This window comes from Giraffa tippelskirchi, chromosome 11, assembly GCF_054371585.1.
Source record: "Giraffa tippelskirchi isolate mGirTip1 chromosome 11, T2T-mGirTip1v1.2.pri, whole genome shotgun sequence".
In the NCBI taxonomy this organism is placed as follows: domain Eukaryota; kingdom Metazoa; phylum Chordata; class Mammalia; order Artiodactyla; family Giraffidae; genus Giraffa; species Giraffa tippelskirchi.
In genome coordinates, this window is record NC_137285.1 from 23,748,278 (window position 1) to 23,770,554 (window position 22,277).

General features: G+C 47.9%; 1 protein-coding gene across 2 annotated transcripts in view; it reads right to left on the bottom strand.

Annotated features, from left to right (window-relative positions):
• Positions 1-463: 463 nt before the first annotated feature.
• Positions 464-22,277, bottom strand: part of SLC15A4 (solute carrier family 15 member 4) — a 29,147-nt gene continuing 7,333 nt past the window's right edge. Inside the window, exons 2-9 of one of the 2 annotated variants that reach the window (XM_081544708.1) lie at positions 21,229-21,524; positions 16,924-17,092; positions 16,420-16,497; positions 15,585-15,753; positions 6,925-7,080; positions 5,661-5,819; positions 1,409-1,577; positions 464-1,277 (exon numbers count right to left, since the gene is read on the bottom strand). In XM_081544708.1, the coding sequence (XP_081400834.1) occupies positions 1,274-1,277; positions 1,409-1,577; positions 5,661-5,819; positions 6,925-7,080; positions 15,585-15,753; positions 16,420-16,497; positions 16,924-17,092; positions 21,229-21,524 (1,200 nt within the window). In that variant the 3' untranslated portion in view covers positions 464-1,273. Of the gene's footprint in view, positions 1,578-5,660; positions 5,820-6,924; positions 7,081-15,584; positions 15,754-16,419; positions 16,498-16,923; positions 17,093-21,228; positions 21,525-22,277 lie in introns of both variants that reach the window. The other variant, XM_081544707.1, reaches the window with a different exon arrangement.

A 22,277-nucleotide genomic window follows, 5' to 3' on the forward strand; every position in this document is an offset into this window, starting at 1 on the left:
TCGTCACACAACACTTTTCCCTTTTGTGCCCGATTCCTTACAGAAAAAAGTGTGATTTTTGACAACATGGGTTAATGGTTTTCAATATGTAATAGATCCTGAAGGCTGAAACTATAACCCTGGAGGATGATGTATTTATTTCCTAGAGCAGGGCTTTCCAACCCTTCTTATTTATCTGTAACGCAAACTCACACCCAGATGAGTAAGGTATTTGCTTTTTGTTTTCTCCAAACAAAATAACATAGATAACATAAAATCGTATTTTAGTACAGAGCAGGCGCAAGTATCACTCTCCTAGAAAGTCAAAGAGTTGCACCAGGAGCAGGCATTTTATTAGACTTTTCATCAGTCCCTGCCTGAGGACCCCTGACACGGTCTCCGTGACAGCGGAATCCGCATGACATCCACACGTAAAACGCACATACGTGACGACGGTGGGCAGAGCACACAGAGAAGCAGCCAATGGGTCTCAAAATCAAGGTGTTTTTATGATAAAGTTATACCAAAAGCACAGCAACAAATGGAGAACAGTTTATTAGACAAAACGAAAAACCCCCCATCGTGTAACACCCCCCTCGCCCAGAGCCAGCGACCCTCGACAGCTCAGGCTCACACTGAGCACCGCCGGCCGCCCCCAGTCGCGCCAGTGCTGTTCAGTGGGGGGTCTTCAGTCTCAGTGGCACCACAGTGAAATCGTACACGAGCACTGACTAGGCGAGGTTTTAAAACACACGTCAGGCTGCTTCACAAGTTGAGATGAACATATGGTCTTAAACAGTTCTTAGTACATCATGCTCTCAAGGAAACAACAGGAAGGCAATCTCAACGGTTTAAAAAATAAGCATTATTTGAAGCAGCAGATAAAATGTGTTCACCACCGGCCTGCACCGAGGAACGTGGCGTTGGCAAGCTTTGTGGCTTAGGGGAGAAACCATGAGCAGGACTTCTCTATAAAACCTCCGTGGCACTTGACCACCCTTTCGTTTCTTAACAAATCCTCCTGTTCCTCAATGTAAACAGGTGTCTATTCATCAGGAAAGAAGAAGGTGAGCGCAGGTTTTACCAGAAGGAGATGAGATACTTGTTTAAAATACTGGGATGCCAACCCGCATGGGTGTTGTCTCCGGAGACTCGGTGTCAGCGTGTGCGGGTGTTTGCCAGAGGAGACCAGCTGCAGGGTGAGCCGGGGTCTTCGGTGGTGAGAAGCCCACGGCAGCCTGTGCATCTGCTCCAGGAAGGCCCGGGCGGCAGGAGATGAACCGCAGGAAGGCACTTACCTAGGTCACCGGGTAAGAGAAGAGACCAATCCCGGTGTCATGCCAAGTCTCAGGAAAGTCAGCCATCCACTCTCTGAGCCCCCGCAACCCCTTCCCCCGGATCTGTCCGTCCATCTGTCCGTCCAACAGACCCGACAGGGGTGCGGGAGCGGCAGGTCCTCCTGCTGGCAGGCGTGCCGTTAGCTCTCAACCGTTGCCGGTCGTATTTCACAGAAATGATAAGGAAAAGCAGGAGGGTGGCTCCCTGAATGGCCGCCAGAAGGAAGAAGTAATAGTTCAAATAGCAGCCGTTGATGTTGCCTGGAAAAAAGGAAAGAAAAAAGAAACAGAGGTTAGAGAGAGAGTTTACAAGATTTTATTTCTTTAACTTGGTTCCTACCAAGGTCAGGGTGACTTTTAAATGTGGTCATTAAGAAAAAAGAAAAAAGGACCCTAACCCTAATTCAAAGTACCCAAGTGCCTTGCTCCCAGAGCCACCGTGAAGTCGGCTGTACGTCAACACCAGCTCCAGGCTGGGGCCCTGTCGCCAGCCTCTCCTGCTCCACAGACAAGGAGCCCGACCATCCCCGAGTCAGCTCTGGAAGGAGCGGGGCATGGTATCCTGGGTCCAGAGTCTGTAAATTCATCAAGACCACACAGCGGGCCAGGACACAGCCTGGACATCACGTCTCATGGGAGTCCTGCACTCCTGCACTGTCACCTGGCATTAGACACACTCCAATGTACCCTTCACAGGCCAGGGCAGGTGGCTGAACACACGAGCCACATGCTACGGGAAGACCCAAGTCTGCTTTTTAAATTTCTCCTTAAAAAGTTCAGGCTTCAAGTCGACAAACAAGCACCTTACTTTAACCCAAAGAGCTGAAATGCTGAATGCCCGAGCACCACACAGGCATCCTATGCGCAAGGTTCCATTTGATTCCTGATAAACCCTGAGGAGGCGGAGGTTAAGGTCATGGACCTCAGAGCTCGACCAACCAGCCTCAAACCCAGTGTCATGGTCTCTGGGCCCAGTTTCCTCATTTGTAAGACGTGAAACGTGGTGGGCAGCCTCCCACCCCGGCCCCCGGCAGGGACAGAGCACAGGGCCTGATATAGCGCCCAGGGCGTAAGGCTGCCTCCTCAGCAGTGCCCGTCAGGAACCCCAGTCTTCATGGAAATCTGGGGTACCACGTCTGCACACCAGTTGTCTCTCCATGGAGAACCGAGGTTTCACAGCACCACCCACCACAGCCCCTTGGCGTGGAGACGCAGGGCTGAGGGTCAGGGACCCCAGAGCCATGTTACCGCAGCTCCCTGCAGACGGGTGTCCCCACAGGCCACAGGTGGCCTACTGCTTGTCACCAACTGAAAAGGGCCTGACACATGGTTAAGCAGAGGGGCGGGGAGACGTGTCCATCAGCAATGTGTCCAGAGGAAGCTGGTGTCTCAGAAGGAAAGCCACGGTGCTCTTCGACGGGCTTCACAAGCATTTCCACTTTGTTTACTTAGAAACACCAGACTTCCTTCCCTCTGACGGTCTCCATCAGGCTGGGTTATTCTGGAACTTCCTTTTTCTATCTGAACATACACTCATTAAAATTAGACATTCAACACTGCTTTTATGAAACAGAATGAATAGATATAATACACATGTTTGCATAATAATCACTCACATGTTTTTAAAGAATTCTCAAGTTGTAGAAGACAACGATTTCCTATGTTTACTGCTCTGGGAAAAAATCCAGTAATAATCAGAATTTCTACTAGACTGTGTTATTTATTCAATAGATACTTAAAAGCCATGGTTTGGTCCTCACTGCCTGTGGGGCTCTGCCCTGGACAGAGACCCCCACTCCTGGAGCCTGGTGTGCCCACGCCCACCATGGCATGGCTGGGCGGTGCCAAAGTGCCAACCCTGAAATGTTCATCTCCCCAAATGACACAGGCGATTAAAACTAGCAAAGCTGAAAGCCGGCAGGCTGAGCAGACTGTACACAGTATTTTCCCTGTCAGGGCGAGTCACAGCCTGGGGTTAGGAAGGGTGTTCAGAACTGGGTCTACCACCTAAAAGCTATCACTATCAGCCTTTGCTTTCTCGGGCCTCTTATCAGACAGAAGGTAACTGCATATAAAGGTGGTAAACTGTGTTCTCTATTTGATAAGACAGACTTCTGGGCCCCAAGGAACAAGCTCACGTGTCACCAAACACATGCACGAAAACACTCCCAGCTGCTCTATTCATGACAGCCTCCAACCCCCATGCACGGCACAGCAGAGACATGAACTGTGCCTTGTTCGCACAACAGACACTCCGCAGAAACAACAGCCAGTTACTGGGGACAACTTGGAGGACTCAGCACTGTGTGCAAGACGACAGCCACGGCCGAGGACTGGGGGGCGACAGGGCTCAGCAGGCCGACGTCGCAGCACTTCATTCTGCCGGGGCCTGGGGGCTTAACTCAGCAAGGACAGGAGGAAGGCTTCCAACCGTCCTGCATTTGGGTCGGGGTGAACCGCACGCCGAGCCGCGCACTGCAAGACCAGAGCCCCCAGCAGCACAGATGTGGTTCCCAATCTAAATACAACAAGGACAAGCAGGCCAGGCAGAGGACAGGGAGAGAAGGGCACAGTGAAGGGAGACTCAGACCACAGCCCAGGGCCCTGACAGGAGGTGATCCACCGTCAGTCGGGAAGCACTGAGCCAGCTCCCACCGCCACCTGAGCCCCGGCAGAGCAGGGCTGCTGAGGGCAGAGCAGGGAGGGGCAGAGGGCGTAGAGAAGCTGGCCTGCTGCCCCTCCTCCAGAAGAATCTGGCACGGCTTTGGGGTGGGAGTGGGGTGTCCCCGGTCCCATCCTGTTCCCAATCACCGCCCCCAACAGCCCCTGCCCCTAACCGAGAGGGAGCCCTGTCCCTCCATGTCCTCCTACGTCACCGTCATCTAACCCAGCACCCAGGGCTCCAGGCAGAAGGGGCGCAAACTCTCTGCACTAGAGGGAAACGGGAGACCACCTGCGCTCCTAGACGGGGCGGCCGATCCAGGACACACGACCCGGTGCCTCCCTGGGAATAACATCAACACACAGGACCCAGGTCCAGCACCGGTACCTGTGTGCTGTGTGCATCAGTGCTGGAGGTGACCCGCACAGCTTCAAGTATTCAAATTACCTGTCAGAAGGAAAGGATGAATGACAGGCAAACTACGAATTATTAAATTAGTAGTGGGGGGGATTAAATCACTGGAAAGCAACAAGGATGACCAAAGCCAATCAATCCTTTATGAGGACATTTAAAAATGAAACAGAAGCTAAGAAACAGCATCTCCATCTGAAGAACTACAGAGGTGTGCTCTCCGTAACAAGTCTTTGAAGGAGGTCTGTTCCATGACACCAAGAAGCCAGGAGAACTCAGAACCCCTGTGTAACCAGATCTTACCCTCCAGGAGGGGGGCAGCCCCTCCTCACAACCAGGCTGGGCCTGCCCACCCCGCACACCCCCAGTGCTCACAGCTGGACCACATAACCCACGGTGCCCAGGGGGTGCTGGGGGCTCCAGTTTCTGTTACATCAGGGTTTCTCGGGCCTAAACCCTCACCTCAGGACAGGAATTTTAACTGAATCATGGGAGGGCTTTTAGAATTCTGCCATTTCTGGAGAACAGTCTCTAAGCTTTCATCAGGTTCCAAGGGGACTTACAACCTAGAAGTACCAGGGGACAGCAAATACCACACGACTACACAAGGAAAAGCAACCAAAAGCAATGGTGGTTTTTACTGGTGAAACCTATAGAAGAAAGACGTCTCCATCTCCGGGTCCGTTTACAGGCGACATCAAACAGCAGAGCTCTCATCTCTCGCCAGTGATTTTGCTCAAGATGCCACCTTCTGGCAATGGCTATAAAACTCCATTATGATTGATCACGAGTCATATTTGTTTTTATAAAGGCAACTTATTGTCTATCTTTTTTTTAATTGCAAGAAATTAAAAGGTACTGTCAGGGAAAGAAAATACAAAACTAGGATAAATGAAGGGAAATCTGTGATAAAGATTTTATTTGCCTCCTAATAAAATAAAGACAGTGCTGGACCTGACGGTAGAGAAGGAAGGCAGTCTACCCATCACAGATGTGGGAATAAACAGCAGCCACTCGGCCGCTGCTGGCGGGTGTGGCCAAGGCTGACCTGGGCAGAAGAGGTACACCTGTCTCCAGGAGACTGTGTGTGACATGGGTACACGGGGTGGGGTGGGTGGTCTGCCGCAGCTCGGGGAGCAGGGCGGGGGCTCCCGGCCCAGCCCACAGACACTGACCGCATCCAGTCCCAGGTGCCCCACGTGGCCCAAGGCCTGGGGTTCTGGATGCTGGTCCCTGTTGATGGGGCGGACGGGGGTTGGGGGGGTCCTTACCGAAGTCCGTGTGGCTGCTCATCCACCCGATGGCCTTCAGGGACACCAACGCCAACAGTCCTGAGCCCACGAAGGACCCGACGCCAGAGAAGAAGAAGAACAAGCCCATGATGGCGCTCTGCATGGACTTGGGGGCAGCCGAGTATGCAAATTCCAGGCCTGGGGGGGCAGGGAATGAAGGGTGTTTTTGGAGAGGACACAGCACTGCCTCTGCGTGGCTGCCCTCGGGGACCTGGGACCCTGGGCACGGCCCCTCCCTGCTCTGAGACAGCGCCGGCTGGCTGCTTGTCTCCCACCACAGCCCCTGGAAACCCCAGGAGATGGTGGTCACCCCCACCCTCACATAAGAGGGCAGAATTTCACTTTCCAGCTCTCGGAATTTCCAGTTTCTCATGGAAAGAAGTTGAAGAAGGCAAATTTCCTACATTCTTAAATGATGTGAGTTTGCAAATGAACTACTGACATTAAAATGGGGAAATCTACTCAGGAATTCTACCTGAAAGGCAAGGTGTTTGAGAACAGTTTTGGCAGGTGCATCTATAACCGAGTTCTTGCCGTGATAACCAGACATGGAGATGTGCGCTGGGCTCTAAAGGAAGGGCCACCCTCTTTGATTTATTCCCTCCCAAGTTCATAAGCCAATTCCACGTGAGCACAGCGGGAGGGGAGGAGAGGGGAAAACCACCACCCACAGCCCAGCCGGCTCTGGTTATCACTCATTTTCTCCTTCCCTCACTCCCGGCAGCGGAAAACAGGCCTGCACAGAATTCACTTGTCCACATGCCACCACGGGATCTCACCAATAGGGAAGAGAGGCCTGTGAGAACACGTTTTATAAATGAGGTTTCTCCCTTATACATCTAAAGGCAGACACTGCGAGCTGGGCAGTGAGGGACCCCGAGGCCTGGCTGCTGCAGCAGGACTGCAGGGCTGGGTAGCCAGTGCCAGGCCAGGAAGCCAAACCCCCCACCCTCCGAAATGGGGCTCCTCCTTCTCCTTTCCTGTCTCCTGTGGACGCTCTACAGCAGGTGAATTTCATGTTGATGTTTTTGGAATCTTACTTTTACATCAAGAAAAGGGAGCCTCATCCATAATATCACCCTTTCCTCACCGATTCACATTCTGAACCACACCTGCCCACCAACACCCACCAAGCACTGTGCGGTTCTGTCTCGACACAGCCTAACAAGGGAGGAAACAGCATGGCCTTAATCATGCGGTGAGGGGACTGGACATAGATGCCCCCAACAGGAGGAAACCTCACCTGCGATGCTGGCGAATATTTCACTGACGCCGATCAGCACGTACTGTGGGACCTGCCACCAGATGGGCAAGTCCGCGGCGTAGTACACAACGTTTCCGATGGTCTGGTTGATGGTCTTCTCCTTCACGAGGTCCAGCCTCTTGCTTTCCAAAATCCCTACAATTCATAAGTAGCTTATGAGCATTTATTCATTAACATTTGTAATTAAACTGAAAAGCCAGATCCTTGGGACAAGATGTCTGTCGATGATTCTGAGAAATGCATGAAAGGTTAACACCAGATGACACATATCCCCCCAAACCCCCAAGCTCAGGAATTTCCCTTTCCCCCTTTCAGCTTCCGAAGCAGGTCACTGAAAAACAGAGGTCACGTCATCCATATCTCACGCGGGCGTTCTGCAGTGCCTTATAAAACCAGCGTTCAGCATGCTTAATACAATCCTCAAAGCTCTGGATCGCTCACCTAAACGCCTTTTGCTTCCTTCAAAAAGAGGAGTAAAAGAAAGCTACACAGTCCTCCAATAAAAAAGATTAGTCACGCTATTTACTTACCAGAAGGTAATAAATCTGGAGATGCTTTTCCCTTCAAAGTAACATATTTATGCTGATTCACTGACTGATTATATGACTACAACAACTACCACTACTACTGCTAATGCTAGTTTCCCCATGCAGATGGGCTCAACCTTATCAACAAAGTACAGTGGTCCTCCCTTATCTGTGGGGGATACGTTCCAAGACCCCATGGATGTCTGAAACGGTTCTACATCCTATATATATACATATATATATATAGACACTATTTTTTCCCTGCCAACACAAACCTCTGATAAAGTTTAACTTATAAATCCGGCACAGTAAGAGATTAACAACAGTAACTAAGAATAAAACAGAACAATGATAACAACACACTGTAATAAAAGTTACATGAAGTTGGTGGTCTCCCTAAGTATCTCATTGTATTGTAGCTATTTTCGGACTGTGGTTGATCATGGGGTCACGGAAACCATGGAAACCACAACCAGGGATGAGGGGGATGACTGTAAACCAGGCTTCACCCATCACCAGGGGCCTTCTGCCCTCGGCAGCACCAAGGACTCCCTGGATTATGAGTCATCTGTCAGGTGGGACAGAGGACATGGGAAAATAAGCAAGATCAGGAACAGCTACTCTACAAAAAAAAAAACAAACAGATCGAAATGAAGTTTAAAACAACAATCTGTAGGACCAAATTCTTAGAGTAAAGATGTCACTGAAGTTTTGTTTTTAAGGAATTCTAGTTGCAAATGAAATAATGGACTCTAATAGCTAATGTATACATAATAATTATGTATTTAAAACAGTATGAGGAAGGACAGGAGTTTGGGTAGAGGGATAGTGGAATATGTATACATAAAGGGCTTCCATGGTGACTCAGTGGTAAAGAATCCTCCTGCAGATGCAGGAGATGTGGGTTCAATCCCTGGGTCAGGAGGATCCCCTGGGGAAGGAAATGGCAACCCACTCCAGTCTTCTTGCCTGGGAAATCCCAAGGGCCTGGTGGGCTACAGTCTATGGGGTCACAAAAGAGGTAGACATGACTGAGAGACTAAATAACAAGTACATATATATATGTATTCCTTCTAAGATCTGAGCATGAGAAAGGACTGCGATTTGACGAACAGGGTGAAAGAATCTGCCCCCACACCACATCTCAAATATCCAAAGAGAAAATACATCAAAGGCCCAACAGAAGGTCAGACGTCCTAGCTCATTTCCACGTGGAAAACCCGCGTCTCTTCCCTGACGGTGGGTGGTGGAGGCAGACCCCAGCCCTCACAACTGTCCTGTGACTGAGAAACAGGAGCAGACCAGGTGTGCAGAGCGTCTGCTGCTCTGGAAAGAGGAATATGAGGCTCAGCCCAGCAGTTATCTCAGGAAACTCATGGCGGCATTAAGGGCCTTGCCCAAAAACAGCAGCTCTGCTGCCTGGCAGGGCAGCAGGCAGCACCAGTGGGGCCGCAGTGTTATCTTGGTTGGAGCACCTTCAAACGCACAGGGTAAAGCGCTACAGGCTTCCTCGGGGCCAGCTGAGCCGGCCCTGGGCCACCGCCCTCACACTGGAAGATCCCTGCACTGCAACGGGCACCAACCCTCTAGCTTGGAAGGGTTAGATTCAAGTATAGAGAGAGGGAAGAACTCACTCAGCCTGGTTTAGGGGAATAAATACTGAAGCTGGGTAAGACTCTTGCCCTTCATGGGAAAGGCAAGGGAGCATGAAGAAGACACTGAGTGTGCTTGTGTGTGTTTATGGTGGGGGTTTACTGGTGGGGACAATACACGGATTTAGTACCAGGAAGAGAACAGATACTACTGACTTCTGGCAAGCTGGCAAAGAACAGGAGTGAACTGTAGGACAGAATCTGCTGTGGTCTCCTCAGTCAGGAAAACACAGCCTCTTGTGAAGGCTGAGGGTGAAAAGGTAACAGAAACCAAGGGGCACGTAAATAAACAAGGACCAAGCCCTGAGAGACAAGAACGTGAGCATCAACAGGGCTCCTCCTTGGTGGGCCCGGGGGAAGGATGAGAAGGTGTGGAGCACACGGCTGACACTACGGAGAACAGAGGAAGGAGCAGGGTCCTGAGAGAGGCCGACAGAGACGCAGAGCGGTCCTCGGACAACGGCGGTCCTGCGGGGTCTGCGGGGTCTGGGCAGGCCTGTCCCCGAGAGGCTGCTGAGCTCACGATGGAAGAGACGAGAAGAGTGGGAACAAACCAGTATAAAGACAAAGCTGGGAGAGCCAAGATAGAAGGAAGAGGGGCCAATTCTTCAATTAACAACACAAACTCACATCAGGTCAAACACAAAAGAAAACCCAACACTGTGGGTGAGAAGGAAATGAGGTGTGGCAGCAGCAAAGGTCGGAGAAGAGGAGGGGCAGGCAGACTCACCTGGAGGGAGACGTGACAACCGCAACACAAGGGCAGGAAGGAGGCATCAAGACAACACACCGAGGGTCAGGAAAGGCCCCCTGTGCCACTCGACCCTGCGCCTGCTGCTCCCTGCTGCCGGCTCATCTACACTCACGACGAGCCAGAGAGACGACATGGAGCAAGAGCCCCGACCAGGGGTGCTGGCTGGGCTTTCACTGGGCCTAAGAGCTCCGGTGTGTGGCCTCCCCACACAGTGCCACTCCCTCATACACCTTTATGAGTAAAATACCATCACAGGCTAGATATGCGGCGAGAATCTGAGGCACACCAGCCCTGCTGGTCATCAGAGCAAGCGGACGGAAAGGAGAAGGCTTTGTTTTGGCTTCCCAGGTAACGCTAGTGGTAAATAACCCACTTGCCAATGCAGGAGACACAAGAGACACAGGTTCAAGCCCTGGGTCGGGAAGATCCCCTGGAGGAGGAAATGGCATCCCACTCCAGTATTCTTGCCTGGAGAATCCCATGGACAGAGGAGCCTGGCTATAGTCCATAGGGTCACAAGGAGTTAGACAGGACTGAAATGACTTAGCATGTAGCACGTGCTAGAAATGCAGTGAGAATCCGAGGAACTCGAGCCCTGCTGGTCCTCATCAGAGCAAGCAGACGGAACGATAGGGCTTTGTTTGGTGACGGGCTGCTAACTGCAGGAGACCCAGGGCAGACCCAAATCCTGAACTTTAGGGACACTAACATCTGTGCCCCCTCGGGGCTTAGTTCTAACACACTCACGCTGCCTAAGAGAGAACAGTGCCTCTCTGAGGACACTGTCCTCCGGACCGGACAGTGCCTCCCATTCACCAGACCCTGCACAGACCATCATATCCCTGGACAAACATCATTTCCGTGACCCCAGGCCCCCAGCAGCACTGGACTCCAGGGCTCCTGCTACACAGGATCCGAACTAACACAGCTGACAGCACTACAGCTACAGTACCACCCTATGCAGCAACCCACAAACATTTTTACAAAGTAATACAGGCCAAAAAGGAAGCCTTGAAATGCATGATAACAGGAATTATAAAGCCATGATCTTTCTCAACTCCTCAACTAAAGCTTTCTCTTTCTTGGTAGCAAATGAACAAACAACAGCATCAATTATTGTGAAATGAAAAAAGTTCTCTAAAAGTACTCTTGGATCAAAAAGAAAATAAAAATCCCAGTTTCAATATTCTCCTGGGGAAAAAAAAAAGAAACCACTACAACAAACCAAAGCACAAGAGACCTTGATAGAAAGGCAGCAACAGGCCAATTAAAAGAATAACATGGTCTTTACTGTTAAGCAGGAACGAATAAATAGAAGTGAAGAATTTAACTCAAGAAATGAGAAAAAAAATCAATAAAACACACTGAAGGTAATAAAAGTTAATATCTTAATTATTCACTAGAAAACATAAAAACAATCAAATGATAAATTCAAGAGATACAGCTAAGAAAAAAATCATAAAATACAGTTTTGGCCAATCTAATAAAAAAGAACACATAAAAAAGTGAAACTAGAAAAGAGGAAGGAAATGCAACAGATTTATTTAAATGAACATTTTTATCTCCTCTCAATTTCTCTAACTCAATAAATTATATACTGCTGCTGCTGCTGCTAAGTCGCTTCAGTCGTGTCTGACTCTGTGCAACCCCATAGACGGCAGCCTACCAGGCTCCGCCGTCCCTGGGATTCTCCAGGCAAGAACACTGGAGTGGGTTGCCATTTCCTTCCCCAATGCATGAAAGTGAAAAGTGAAAGTGAAGCTGCTCAGCCGTGTCCAATTCTTCGCGACCCCACGGACTGCAGCCTACCAGGCTCCTCCGTCCATGGGATTTTCCAGGCAAGAGTACTGGAGTGGGTTGCCATTGCCTTCTCCGAAATTATATACTAGGGACACTAAAAAATAAAAAGCTTAAGTGATTCAACAAAACACAAGATCTGTACAAAACTGAGGAAAAGGTGGAAAAATGATCATATTTTCTTTCAGAGAAGTGATGCACCCTTGTGATTTTCTAGGTAAAGACCTGGAACTTCCTGGGAGCAGAGAGAAATTTCTCATCCTGTTAAACACATCCTGCCTGCAGAAACAGGGCATTTACCAACCCTTTAATGAAGCTGTGCAACCCAGACACCAAACCAGACTGCTGTTGGTTAGACAGAGAGGCATAGTCAGCAAAACAGCAGCAGACTCCAATCAGACCATCAGGGTCAGCCCTTTTAACAAACAGGGTTTATTTATTTCAACAGTTAAACACCAGAGGTTAAAATAAATAAAAATATGAGCTGCCAAAGGTGGGGGGGGGGGCATGTCATCCTCCTGAAAACCAACATAAGATATTTGAGAAAAACTCAACATTAATTTCTGCCAAAAATACTCAGTAAACTTCAAGTAAAGTTTAGATATTTAACATTATCATAAACACCTATTTCAAACTAAGAGGTGAGAATGAACTGTGAACAGTGAGCAGCTGAAGGCACCCCCATCAAAGTCTGGGATAAATGAAGGGAGTCTAGGACTTCCTTGAAGGGATTCGAGAAGGAAAGTAATTTCACTGGGCCTGGCAACCCACTCCAGGATTCCTGCCTGGAGAATCCCATGGACAGAGGAGCCTGGCTACAGTCCACGTGGTTGCACAGAGTCAGACACGACTGAAGCGACTTAGCACACACAGATGCATGATGGTAACAGTGAAAACTAGAATCCTAAATACCCAACAACAGAGGACTGCAGGTGAATGTCTGACATGGAAGGATACTTAAGTTTTGTTATTTTTTTATAGCGTGTGACAAAGGAAGTACACACACACACACATCACATCATATATAATTTTTCCCATGCACTTGCAGACTGATAGTAGAAGATATCCTTGGGTGGAATTATGAGTGCTTAAATCTCTCTGTGTGTGTGAGAGAGACACAGAGAGAGGGAGGAAGGAGGAGAGAAATGGGAGGAGATGGTTCACCTGTATTTGGTGGATTTTTTTTTTTTTAACCTGCCTACAGTTAACAAGTGTTTCTTTATACCTTTAAGGGTTTCTTAGGTTTATTTATCAGGCTCAAATCACTGTACACAACAGGATTTCATTTCTGCAGAAACACAAAAAGTGTATGTGCATGTACACACAGATACACAAACAAAATTAGACAGACATGCACCATCACAGCACTGAGCATCTCTGGGGAAATTACAGCTGACCTTTATTTTCTTCTTTATGTTTCCAGGGTTCCCTTTTCTCCAGTGAACACCCATTATGTCAGTAAGTTAAGAACACACACAATTTTGAAGGGAAAAGGAAACCTAACAAACTAGTACACTTCTTTCTTCCTCAAGCAGAATGGAAGAAAACCCGTTGGGTGTGCCCAATTCTCACCTGAGAGACTTTAAAGAAAGAACAGTTTCCGGCAGGGATGGTACTAACAGAAGATTCTGATTTACTATGGATGAACGTAGCAAGTTAAAAGGCAAATCATCTCTTTTCTATTACAATGTTGGTCTGCTGTCATGATTTCTGGTTTCCATTCAGAGCTCATTAATGTCCCAGTTAAACAATATTCACTAGAGCTGGAAATGAAATGGCACGAAACACCAGTCACAGCTTACATTAAATTTAATAAACTGCCTAAGTCAAGTTATAAGACATTTAAACTCTGTGAATCAGTGATGGTTAAGTTCCTTCCTAATATCTGGTCACTCGGCAAAGAGAGCCTCTTTAAGACCGTCAGCACTTGGAGGCGTTTTCCATGTCTAAGCAAGTGGTTTGGATGCTGACATTCAGAGCGGCCGTGGTCACACCGGTGCAGAGCGCCTGCCTCCCCACAGATGCCCGCGGCCACCTGATGGCAGCCCAACCCTGCTGAGCAGGAAGTGAACTGGGGCACTGCTTGTGCTTTTAAAGAGCAGCACTGGGACTCCTTGTGGTCCAGTGGTTGAGACTCTGCACTCCCAACACAGGGGGCCCAGGTTCGACCTCTGGTTGGGGAACTAGATCCCACATGCCACAACTGAAGATCAGAAAGAAAGAAGAAAAGGAAGAAAGAAATGGCAGCACTGCCTGCCCACTGGACCCGCTCGACAGGCTCCTGTCTGCCGTCATTTCCTACATAAACAGGTACAGAAACCAGGGGGAGGGATGACCCCAGGGTTCTCAGGGCACACGAAGAAGCTATTCAGCCATAAATGAAACTGAAAGAGAAGATAGTATATTAAAGGAACCAAACCCCGAGTCTGCTAGACGATGCCTGGGAAACTAGCCATCTCTCCTTTCCCACAGGCAGCTGACAAGGATACCTTTCCGTGGGGTGCGACTGGCTGGCTGGGATACAGAGGGGGGCTCTCCAATCCAGGAAGAGAAGAGGTGCTGAGGCCAGAGCTGGGCTCACGGGGAGTGCTCAGGACGCCCCGCCAGCACAGCTGCTCCGCTCCAGGGCGCCCTGCCACCAGAGCCCTGCTGCGGCCCAGCTCTTGTTCACGCAGGCTTATCTGCCCACGTGCACAGAACTGGAAGGAAAACGGATCACATGGGTAGCACACAGCAGGAACTTCATCCAGAGACGACCTCCCTTGAATCACCTATTTCATCAAGAAAGAAATGTAATTGTCCCCTAAGATGTCCCAGCATCTAGAATATAGATTTCTTAAGCCTAGAGACTCATTTCCATAAATCTGTTAAGTACTGTATCAATATGTTCACCTGGGTGACAGCGGATGGAGGCTGCGGTGAAACCTTGTCAAGAAATATTAAATTCCACCTCAGCAGGTCTTAACATTACATTCCTCATAACAGAGATGATATACAGGTGATTCAGGAATATCAGCTCTTCTTGTCTTGTTATATAACTAACCTATTTTATGGTTCAATAATTTTCAAATATTAATGAAGGAAGAGTGCCAAAGCAAGGTGAGAAAGAAACACCTCAGCCTTATCGGCATAAGATGATTCAGCTTATACTTCACAATCTAAGAACTATGAACTCAGAACGGAGCCCCCAAAAGATGTTAGAATACTTGGGCATTAGTTCTCAAATGCCTTCTTTTTTTTTTCTGGGGGATAGCGGCTGGTTACAAACCTGTATTTGATTTTAAAAAAATAACAAAACTTTCTCTCCATAAAAACGCACATGAAATTTTACATAAAAGCGCAAAGGGTTCAGGGTATATGACACTGATTAATGGACCTGACATTAAGAATCAGAGGTTTGAGGATTATTTAACACCTTTAATTTATAAAATTTCCTCTACCTAAGCAATTACAAGTGGTCTAAAACCTAAATCAGTAGGAGACAATAAATATCCCTTGATTCAACCCAAAAGTCATTTCACTGGTTACAGTTCTTCAGGGAAAAAAAATAAGGACTCCCTGGTAGTCAGGTGGCTAAGACTCCAGGTTCCCAACACAGGATGCCCAGGTTCGATCCCTAGTCAGGGAACTATAACCCCATGCTGGAACTAAGAGTTCACACACCACAACCAAAAAGCTCCCACAGCCAAATAAATAAAATAAATATCTCAAAAAACGTAAAAGAGCAAATCCTTAGAGAAAACATCTTAAACTTCATATAACAAAAAATGAACACCACTCCAGTTGAATAAAATGATCCTTATATGTTCTTTGACGTACACACACTTCCTGAAGAACACACGAGTGACTACCATATTCCGAATCACCCACGGGAAGCAGGTGGGAGCAGAAACGGAGCCGGCTTCTCACCTGCGGCGAAGGCTGAACACATCACGAAGAACATCCCCACGGCGATCCTTTTCAAGGATGATGGGAGCAGGCCGTTTCTTTTCAAGATGGGATCGACTAGTTTATCTTTCAGGGGAATTAACAGGAGGATGAGCACAGCATTGAACATGGTCAGCCAGGCTGCCGGAAACTAGAATTTGGAGATGCAGAAGACACGGGCTTATTTTTCTGCAGTGTCAGCAGTTTCTTGCTTGACAACTAACGTCTAAACGGGAAAAGCTTACTTCAAAAATAGTTCATTTGTTCAAGTATGACCTCCTAGGAAAATAGTCTGTCTCAAGACATTGGATCTGAGGAAAGGCTTTCATTTCTAAAGGGATGTGATTTGGGTTTTCTGTGCTTTCTGGGGGGAAGAAGAATCAGGTCAAATATTCATGTTTAATTGATAGTAGCAACTTAGTATGGGTTTCCCAGGTGGCTCAGTGGTAAAGAATCTGCCTGACAAGCAGGTAACACGGGTTCGATCCCTGGATCAAGATGATCCCCTGGAGAAAGAAACTGCAACCCACTCCCGTATTCTTGTCTGGAAAGAGCCTGGCAAGCTACAGTCCATAGGGTTGCAAGAGTCGGACACGATTTAGTGACTAAATAACTACAACAAAGTCAAATTTAATCTAGTAAAGGACATAACCAACGGAAAGGCAGTTTCAGAAGTGAGTAAAAATTCCATTTCAATAGGAACATGTTTAGTTCAAGCTACCTATATCATTTACAAAGTATCTGTGATTGGCAGAAGAAATTCATTTGTCACGTAAACCCCCAATGACAATTTTCACATCATTTCAATTGTTCTCACCGTATGAGGATTGGTTGTAATACTGGAAATTTCTGGAATCTTCAAATGAAGACTCTGTAAAACATACGTCGTCTGCATCTGGGTGTAAAAAGCAGTGTCATTACACGTGCACGGCTGTCATAGACCTGCAGCAAGCCGCCCCTCCCCCAGACTACTCTGTGATGAGACTCGCAAAGGTCAGGTTGGAAAACAGGCAGGTCAATCTCTTGGTCACCATAAAAGTCGCCTGGAGATGAACTTTGAAAAAGAAGTAACGACTACTCCAGTGAGAAATCAAATTAAAAGGTGGGGCCTGGAAAAACAGAGGTATGCCCATTCTTAGCTTCATTTTTAAAAAGGTTTTCAAAACATTTAAGTCCACAAAAATGAATCCATAACTAACATCAAGATTCCAAGATCCTGGAGACTTATGGCAAAGAAAGCAGGGGACCCAGGCACTTGAGTGCTGGGGCGGTGTTCACGGTGGGGGGAAGAGAGGAAATGAGACCTGAATATAAAACTCACTTGAAAATACACTGTCCAGTAAGGTATCAAAGCCAAGAAAACGGGGACAATCTTGACAAGAGCTTTCACATCTTCCACTTTATCTTCCAGGAATGGCCCTCCTCGAGACATCTTACATGAATCAAACAGACTGTGTTTAGAAGATTGCTGAAAGACTCCAATGCCTTCACTTTGGGAAATAAAATGAAGGAATTAGTTTTCTTCCACCCCCAGAAATTAGTTATTTGGTAACAAATTAGGTTTGGGGATAGGAAATGAGCTTGCTGCACTGAATCTGCTCAAACCCCCTTCAGTTACCTACTAATTGTCCTCCACCCAGTGTGGCCACCCAGATTACTCAACACAGGGAGACGCCTGGAAACGGCAGACAGAAGCACTTCCTAGCCAGAGTGCGACGCTGGCCGCCATCCCAGTGGGATCACCCAGTGCTGCTGGAAGGTGGCCGACCTCATCCCCAGCTTTGTCACACTGGCCACTGGTCCTGCGGTGTGGAGGAAGTCTGCAGCTTCACCTGAAGCTGGTGACACCTACATCAGCTACATCACCGGGTGAGCATTTGAAAAGACGACTGTCCTGGATTGTTTGGACCTTAAATTAGGTTATTTATCAAATGTCAAGACTTGATGACCAGCACTAAACTCTGTTACAAAACCGAGCTGGTTTATTGTATTGCAGTCATACTGGTGTGACTGGGAGGCAGGGCTCTGTTACAGCAGAGAAGACATCAGCTCTTCACTTAAGGAAGAGCTGAGAGGGGGAGGGTGTGATGCTCCTGGTGATAACCTGATGGTGTCACCTGGGGGAAGCTGACACTGTGTGGCCACTGGTGAGCCCTGAACACCACCCTATCAGGCACCAGGACACTCACACTAGCACCCTCCTCCCCCGGCTGCAAGGAGGAGGAAGTCAGGGCACAGAGAGGGTAAGAAATGTGCCCAGGGCAACACACCCAGAGAACGGGGTGGGATCTGACCCCAGGCGGCCCTGGCTGTAGAACCTGAGGTCTCGATCACTGTAGGGCCACCTGTCCCTCTGCTCCCGCCCTTGGGCCTCCCCTCCATGCTCGGGCCCGCTGGTCACAGTCCAGAGCTCTCAGCTGGCTCTGGTACCAGGAGGCCTTCTGGTCCCGGCTCTGGTGCTGGCAGCCCTGCCCACTCGCTCACCCTGGCCTGCCTTACTACACTGTTTATAACATGCACAGGTCCTAGGTCTCAGGGGTAACTCCAAGACCTTTCCCAACCCAAAACACTCTTAACAGAGAAACACGCTCTAAGGCCCTTTGTGGTAAAATAGGAAAAAAAAAAAAAAATAGGAAAAAAAAGTTTTAATTGCACACCCTTCTCTAAAACCAGAAATAAATTACCATTAAGAATGCTTGCAATTCTGGGACTTGGATATAAATGGTAGCTGTCAGCTTTCTAGTTTATAAACTCCTGTCCCATTTGACTGAGTCACCAACTACTGTGAATAATTTTTGTCTTTTAACATTGGCATTTTAAATCTGAACTTTCTGAGCAGGGAAAAACTGAAAACTATAAAATATAAACCAAGTTTTGGACAGAAAAAGTAAACTCAACAGATATTTATTGAGCACCTACTATATGCCTCATTCTGTTTCTAACTGGGTGCTGAGGATACACACATAAATAAAAAAAAGATACATCTCCTGTCCTTATGGAGCTGAGTCCAATGGGGAAAAATACTTAGAAAAACACACTTAATGTGAAAACACTAAATTCCAAACATATTATGATTCATACTTTTATTTGAAAAAATTCACAGCTTCTCCTTTTTTTCGGCCAAAGACGTAAAGTCCCTATAAACCTAATATAGATTCTATCACTGATGACTGCATCATACCACTGACGCCTCTCTAAATACATTCAAACGTCAAACAGCAAATTCACCTCACACAGAGTCATGCACACGGGTTGCTGGCTATAATGCTTACATTTTCATATCATTAAAGTATTTTAAAAACTAGTTTAAGTCACTACACATCTAAAACTTTGCCCAGGTCACACACATTGTTAGTGTTATTATTCTGCAACATACAAGAGTCCAACATGGAGCCACAAGTCACAAAGGACAAGGCACACAGACAAGTGCTCCCTGAGACCCCTGGCCGAGGCTGTGGGTGCGGCTGCGCACCTTCTCCCAGGAGGAGGGGCTGTTAGCTCTCAGATCCTCAATGCACAGAGGTTAAGTCTCTCACAAACGGTGTAGCACTATTTCCACTCACCGATGAACTGAACTGACAGGCATGGATTTCATGTCTAAAACAGGATTAAAACATCTTCAAAACAGAGACCCCCCCCCTTAAAAAAAAAAAAAAAACAGAGACCACCTAGAGCAGAAGAAACTGGGCTTGGGCCAGATGAAATCAGCCCCATAAATAAGGGAACGCTGGGTGATGCTGTGCTTTCTTCGCTTCTAGAGCAGACATTCTGCAAAAGCATCCTCATCAATTAGTTACCACTGACTGGCCTCTTATCAGCTTACTAGTCCTCACAATGATCCTATGAGAGGGGACCTCTCCAGCTGCACAAGAAGGAAAAGAAGGCTCTGCAAGGTCATTGACCTGCCCAAGATCAGACAGCCCTAACCCATGCACAAGGAGAGTACAGTCAAGAGAATTTGCCAGACCATCAACTTCTCTGCAAGCTGGTCCTCTCTGAATTGTCCCAAGGAAGACTTCAAAAACCAACGTAAAGGGAAAATAGATTCCCAAGTCCCAGTAGTCTTTACCACGCCATTTGTGCATCAAAACCCATATGTCCACAAAGCAACAGTGTCCTCTTGCACAGGTGTATCAGGTATCACCCAGAAAGACACTCTGAAACTTTAATGATACATTTTGCTAGTGGGTATTTAATCTATAGGCTAAACATCTGAGATATGAAACCATGCTTTTGCTGACTTAAAATGAGGCCCCGGTAAAGCATTACTGCCAGCTGCAGAGGCAGCGGGGCTTCAATTATTAAAAATTCTTCGTGTGGTCCCACCATCAGCTGCTTTGAACAGTGACTCTGAGTGTGAGACTGAAGGCACTGGGACGGTTAGGAGTCTGTGGAGTCCCGCCCGGGGACAGCTAAAGCGACCAGAGGCGTTCAGCCTGGAGCGAAGGGGCAGGGCTGTGGGAGCTGTTTGGTACAGCTTCAGATCTACCACGTGGGAGGAACATGAGACATCTGTGATGGCTCCAAGGACATAAATAGGATACAGGCAGACAAGCCACAAGGAGGCAGACAGACGCGGGTCAGTCTGCAGAACCTTCTTGCAACGCGGGCCCTCCTTAGGGAGGGGCAGGAGGCTCCCCAGGGCTAAGCAGTCCCTCTCCGACGCAGGGACTGAGCACCCATCTCAATGCCCCTGTCTTGATCAAAACATTCCCTGAGAGGCTCAACTCCAAATGGTCCCGCGGACTTTTCTGGGGTGATAGACATAGTCTACGTTCTGACTGTGGTTACTTGACAGAATAAATCTGTCATAATTCCCAGAACAGTACAGGTAAAAGGGAAGTCTTTTACTACACGTCAATAAGTAACACCAAAAATTTCTGAGGTCTTTCTGTGAGCTAAGTTCTGGACTTTTCTTCATTACTCTGCAATTAGGGTGACCAACCTTCTTCCAGAGCTTGCCTGGGACTCCCTGGGATCCAGGACTTTTGGCTTTAAAACCTCAGGTCGTGGGCAGACAATACTCCAGCTGGGAAGTCCCATGTCAACGGGACAACGGCCTTACCCTACCTGCATCTTAATTCTGCTATCCTGTCCTTCTCAGAAAGCGGCTGATGTGATCACTGGAGGACGGCCCGCGCTGACCTGCTCAGCTGCTGGCCCTGAAGTGGGAGGCAGCAGCTTACTGCTTAAGGAGCTCAACAGGCACCTACACCTACAAACTAAGCAACTGCTCGGTTTCTGAGCCAAAGGACTGTCAAGGCCTTTTAAAATAAAGAGAAATGTATCAAGTTTAATACTGTCTCTTCGATGCCCTTGGCAAGGCTCTGTCTTTATCCTCTTTACACAGCTAAGCAGCCGGGGGCCTCCGTCTACATCAGCAGTGGGAGGAGGGTCAAAGTGCAGGTTAGAAATGAAAAAGCACAAGCCGGGGAAGGAGGGAGCCTGCTGGCTCATCTTTAAGATGGAGATGGAGACACCTCACCCTCCTGGCGCTGCCCTGAGACATTTCAACTCCAGCCCCATGACCCCCTCGACGGTGAGCACAGGACAGACAGAAGCAAGCACTTTTAGAGTGGTTAATAAGTCACGTGGAACAGTCAGTGATGAGAATAAAGCCGCTCACCCGCTAGGACCGTGCTCCCTGATGCGCTTCTGGGGGCGGAAAGAATACACCAGTATCCTGAACATGTCGGTGAAGGCGCTGCCGTCGGGCGGCTTGGTGATGAAGAAGGTCTGGCCACACAGGAAGACCACAAAAGCGACACCGATGCAGACAGTGGGGATGACGTAGCCGGTGACAAAGCTCACATTCTGCTGGATGTAGGCAGTGCCCCCCAGCGAGATGATTGCTCCCAGATTGATGCTCCAATAAAACCAATTAAAAAATCTTCGCGTGGCTTCTGGACCCCGATCTTTAACCTAAAATAACAGGGAAGAAAAAGACTTAAACCCGTGTGATCACCTTCAAGGATGAAAAACATGTATGTTTTTTATATACATTGTTTTATGTATGTGTGTGTGCGTGCTCAGTCGTGTCCGATTCTTTGTGACCCCATTGACTGTAGTCTGTCAGGCTCCCTTGTCCATGGGATTCTCCAGGCAAGAATATTGGAGTGGGTTGCCATTTCCTCCCCCAGGGGATCTTCCCAACCCAAGGATCGAACCCAGGTCTCTTGCATCTCCTGCATTGGCAGAAGGTTCTTTACCATTAGCATTGCATGGGAAACCCACTTTATACATATAAATATAAAAAATAGTATAATAAATTGATATAGCTTTCTATCAATTACTGTTGTCATCATAGTCTTTAAGAATTGCAGCAATGGGAATTCCCTGGTACACCAGTGGTTAGGACCTGGTGCTTTCACTTCTGGGGCCAGGTTCAATTCCTATTTGGGGAACTAAGATCCCACAAGCCACAGCCAATAAAAATAAAAGGGAAAAACAGCAGCACAATCAAATGGTGTTTACAGATAAGCTCAAGGGTCCCTTGATAAAAAATGTGTTTTACCCTCTCAATTACTACAGATTTCTTAAATATACTTAAATTCAACAAATCCTAGAGCATTTCTCAAAGTAGCTCCCATGGACCACGTGCTTTGGGAATGCCTGGAATGCTCCCTAAAAATACAGACTAACAGGACCTATTATTATCCAGGGCCAACCACTCAT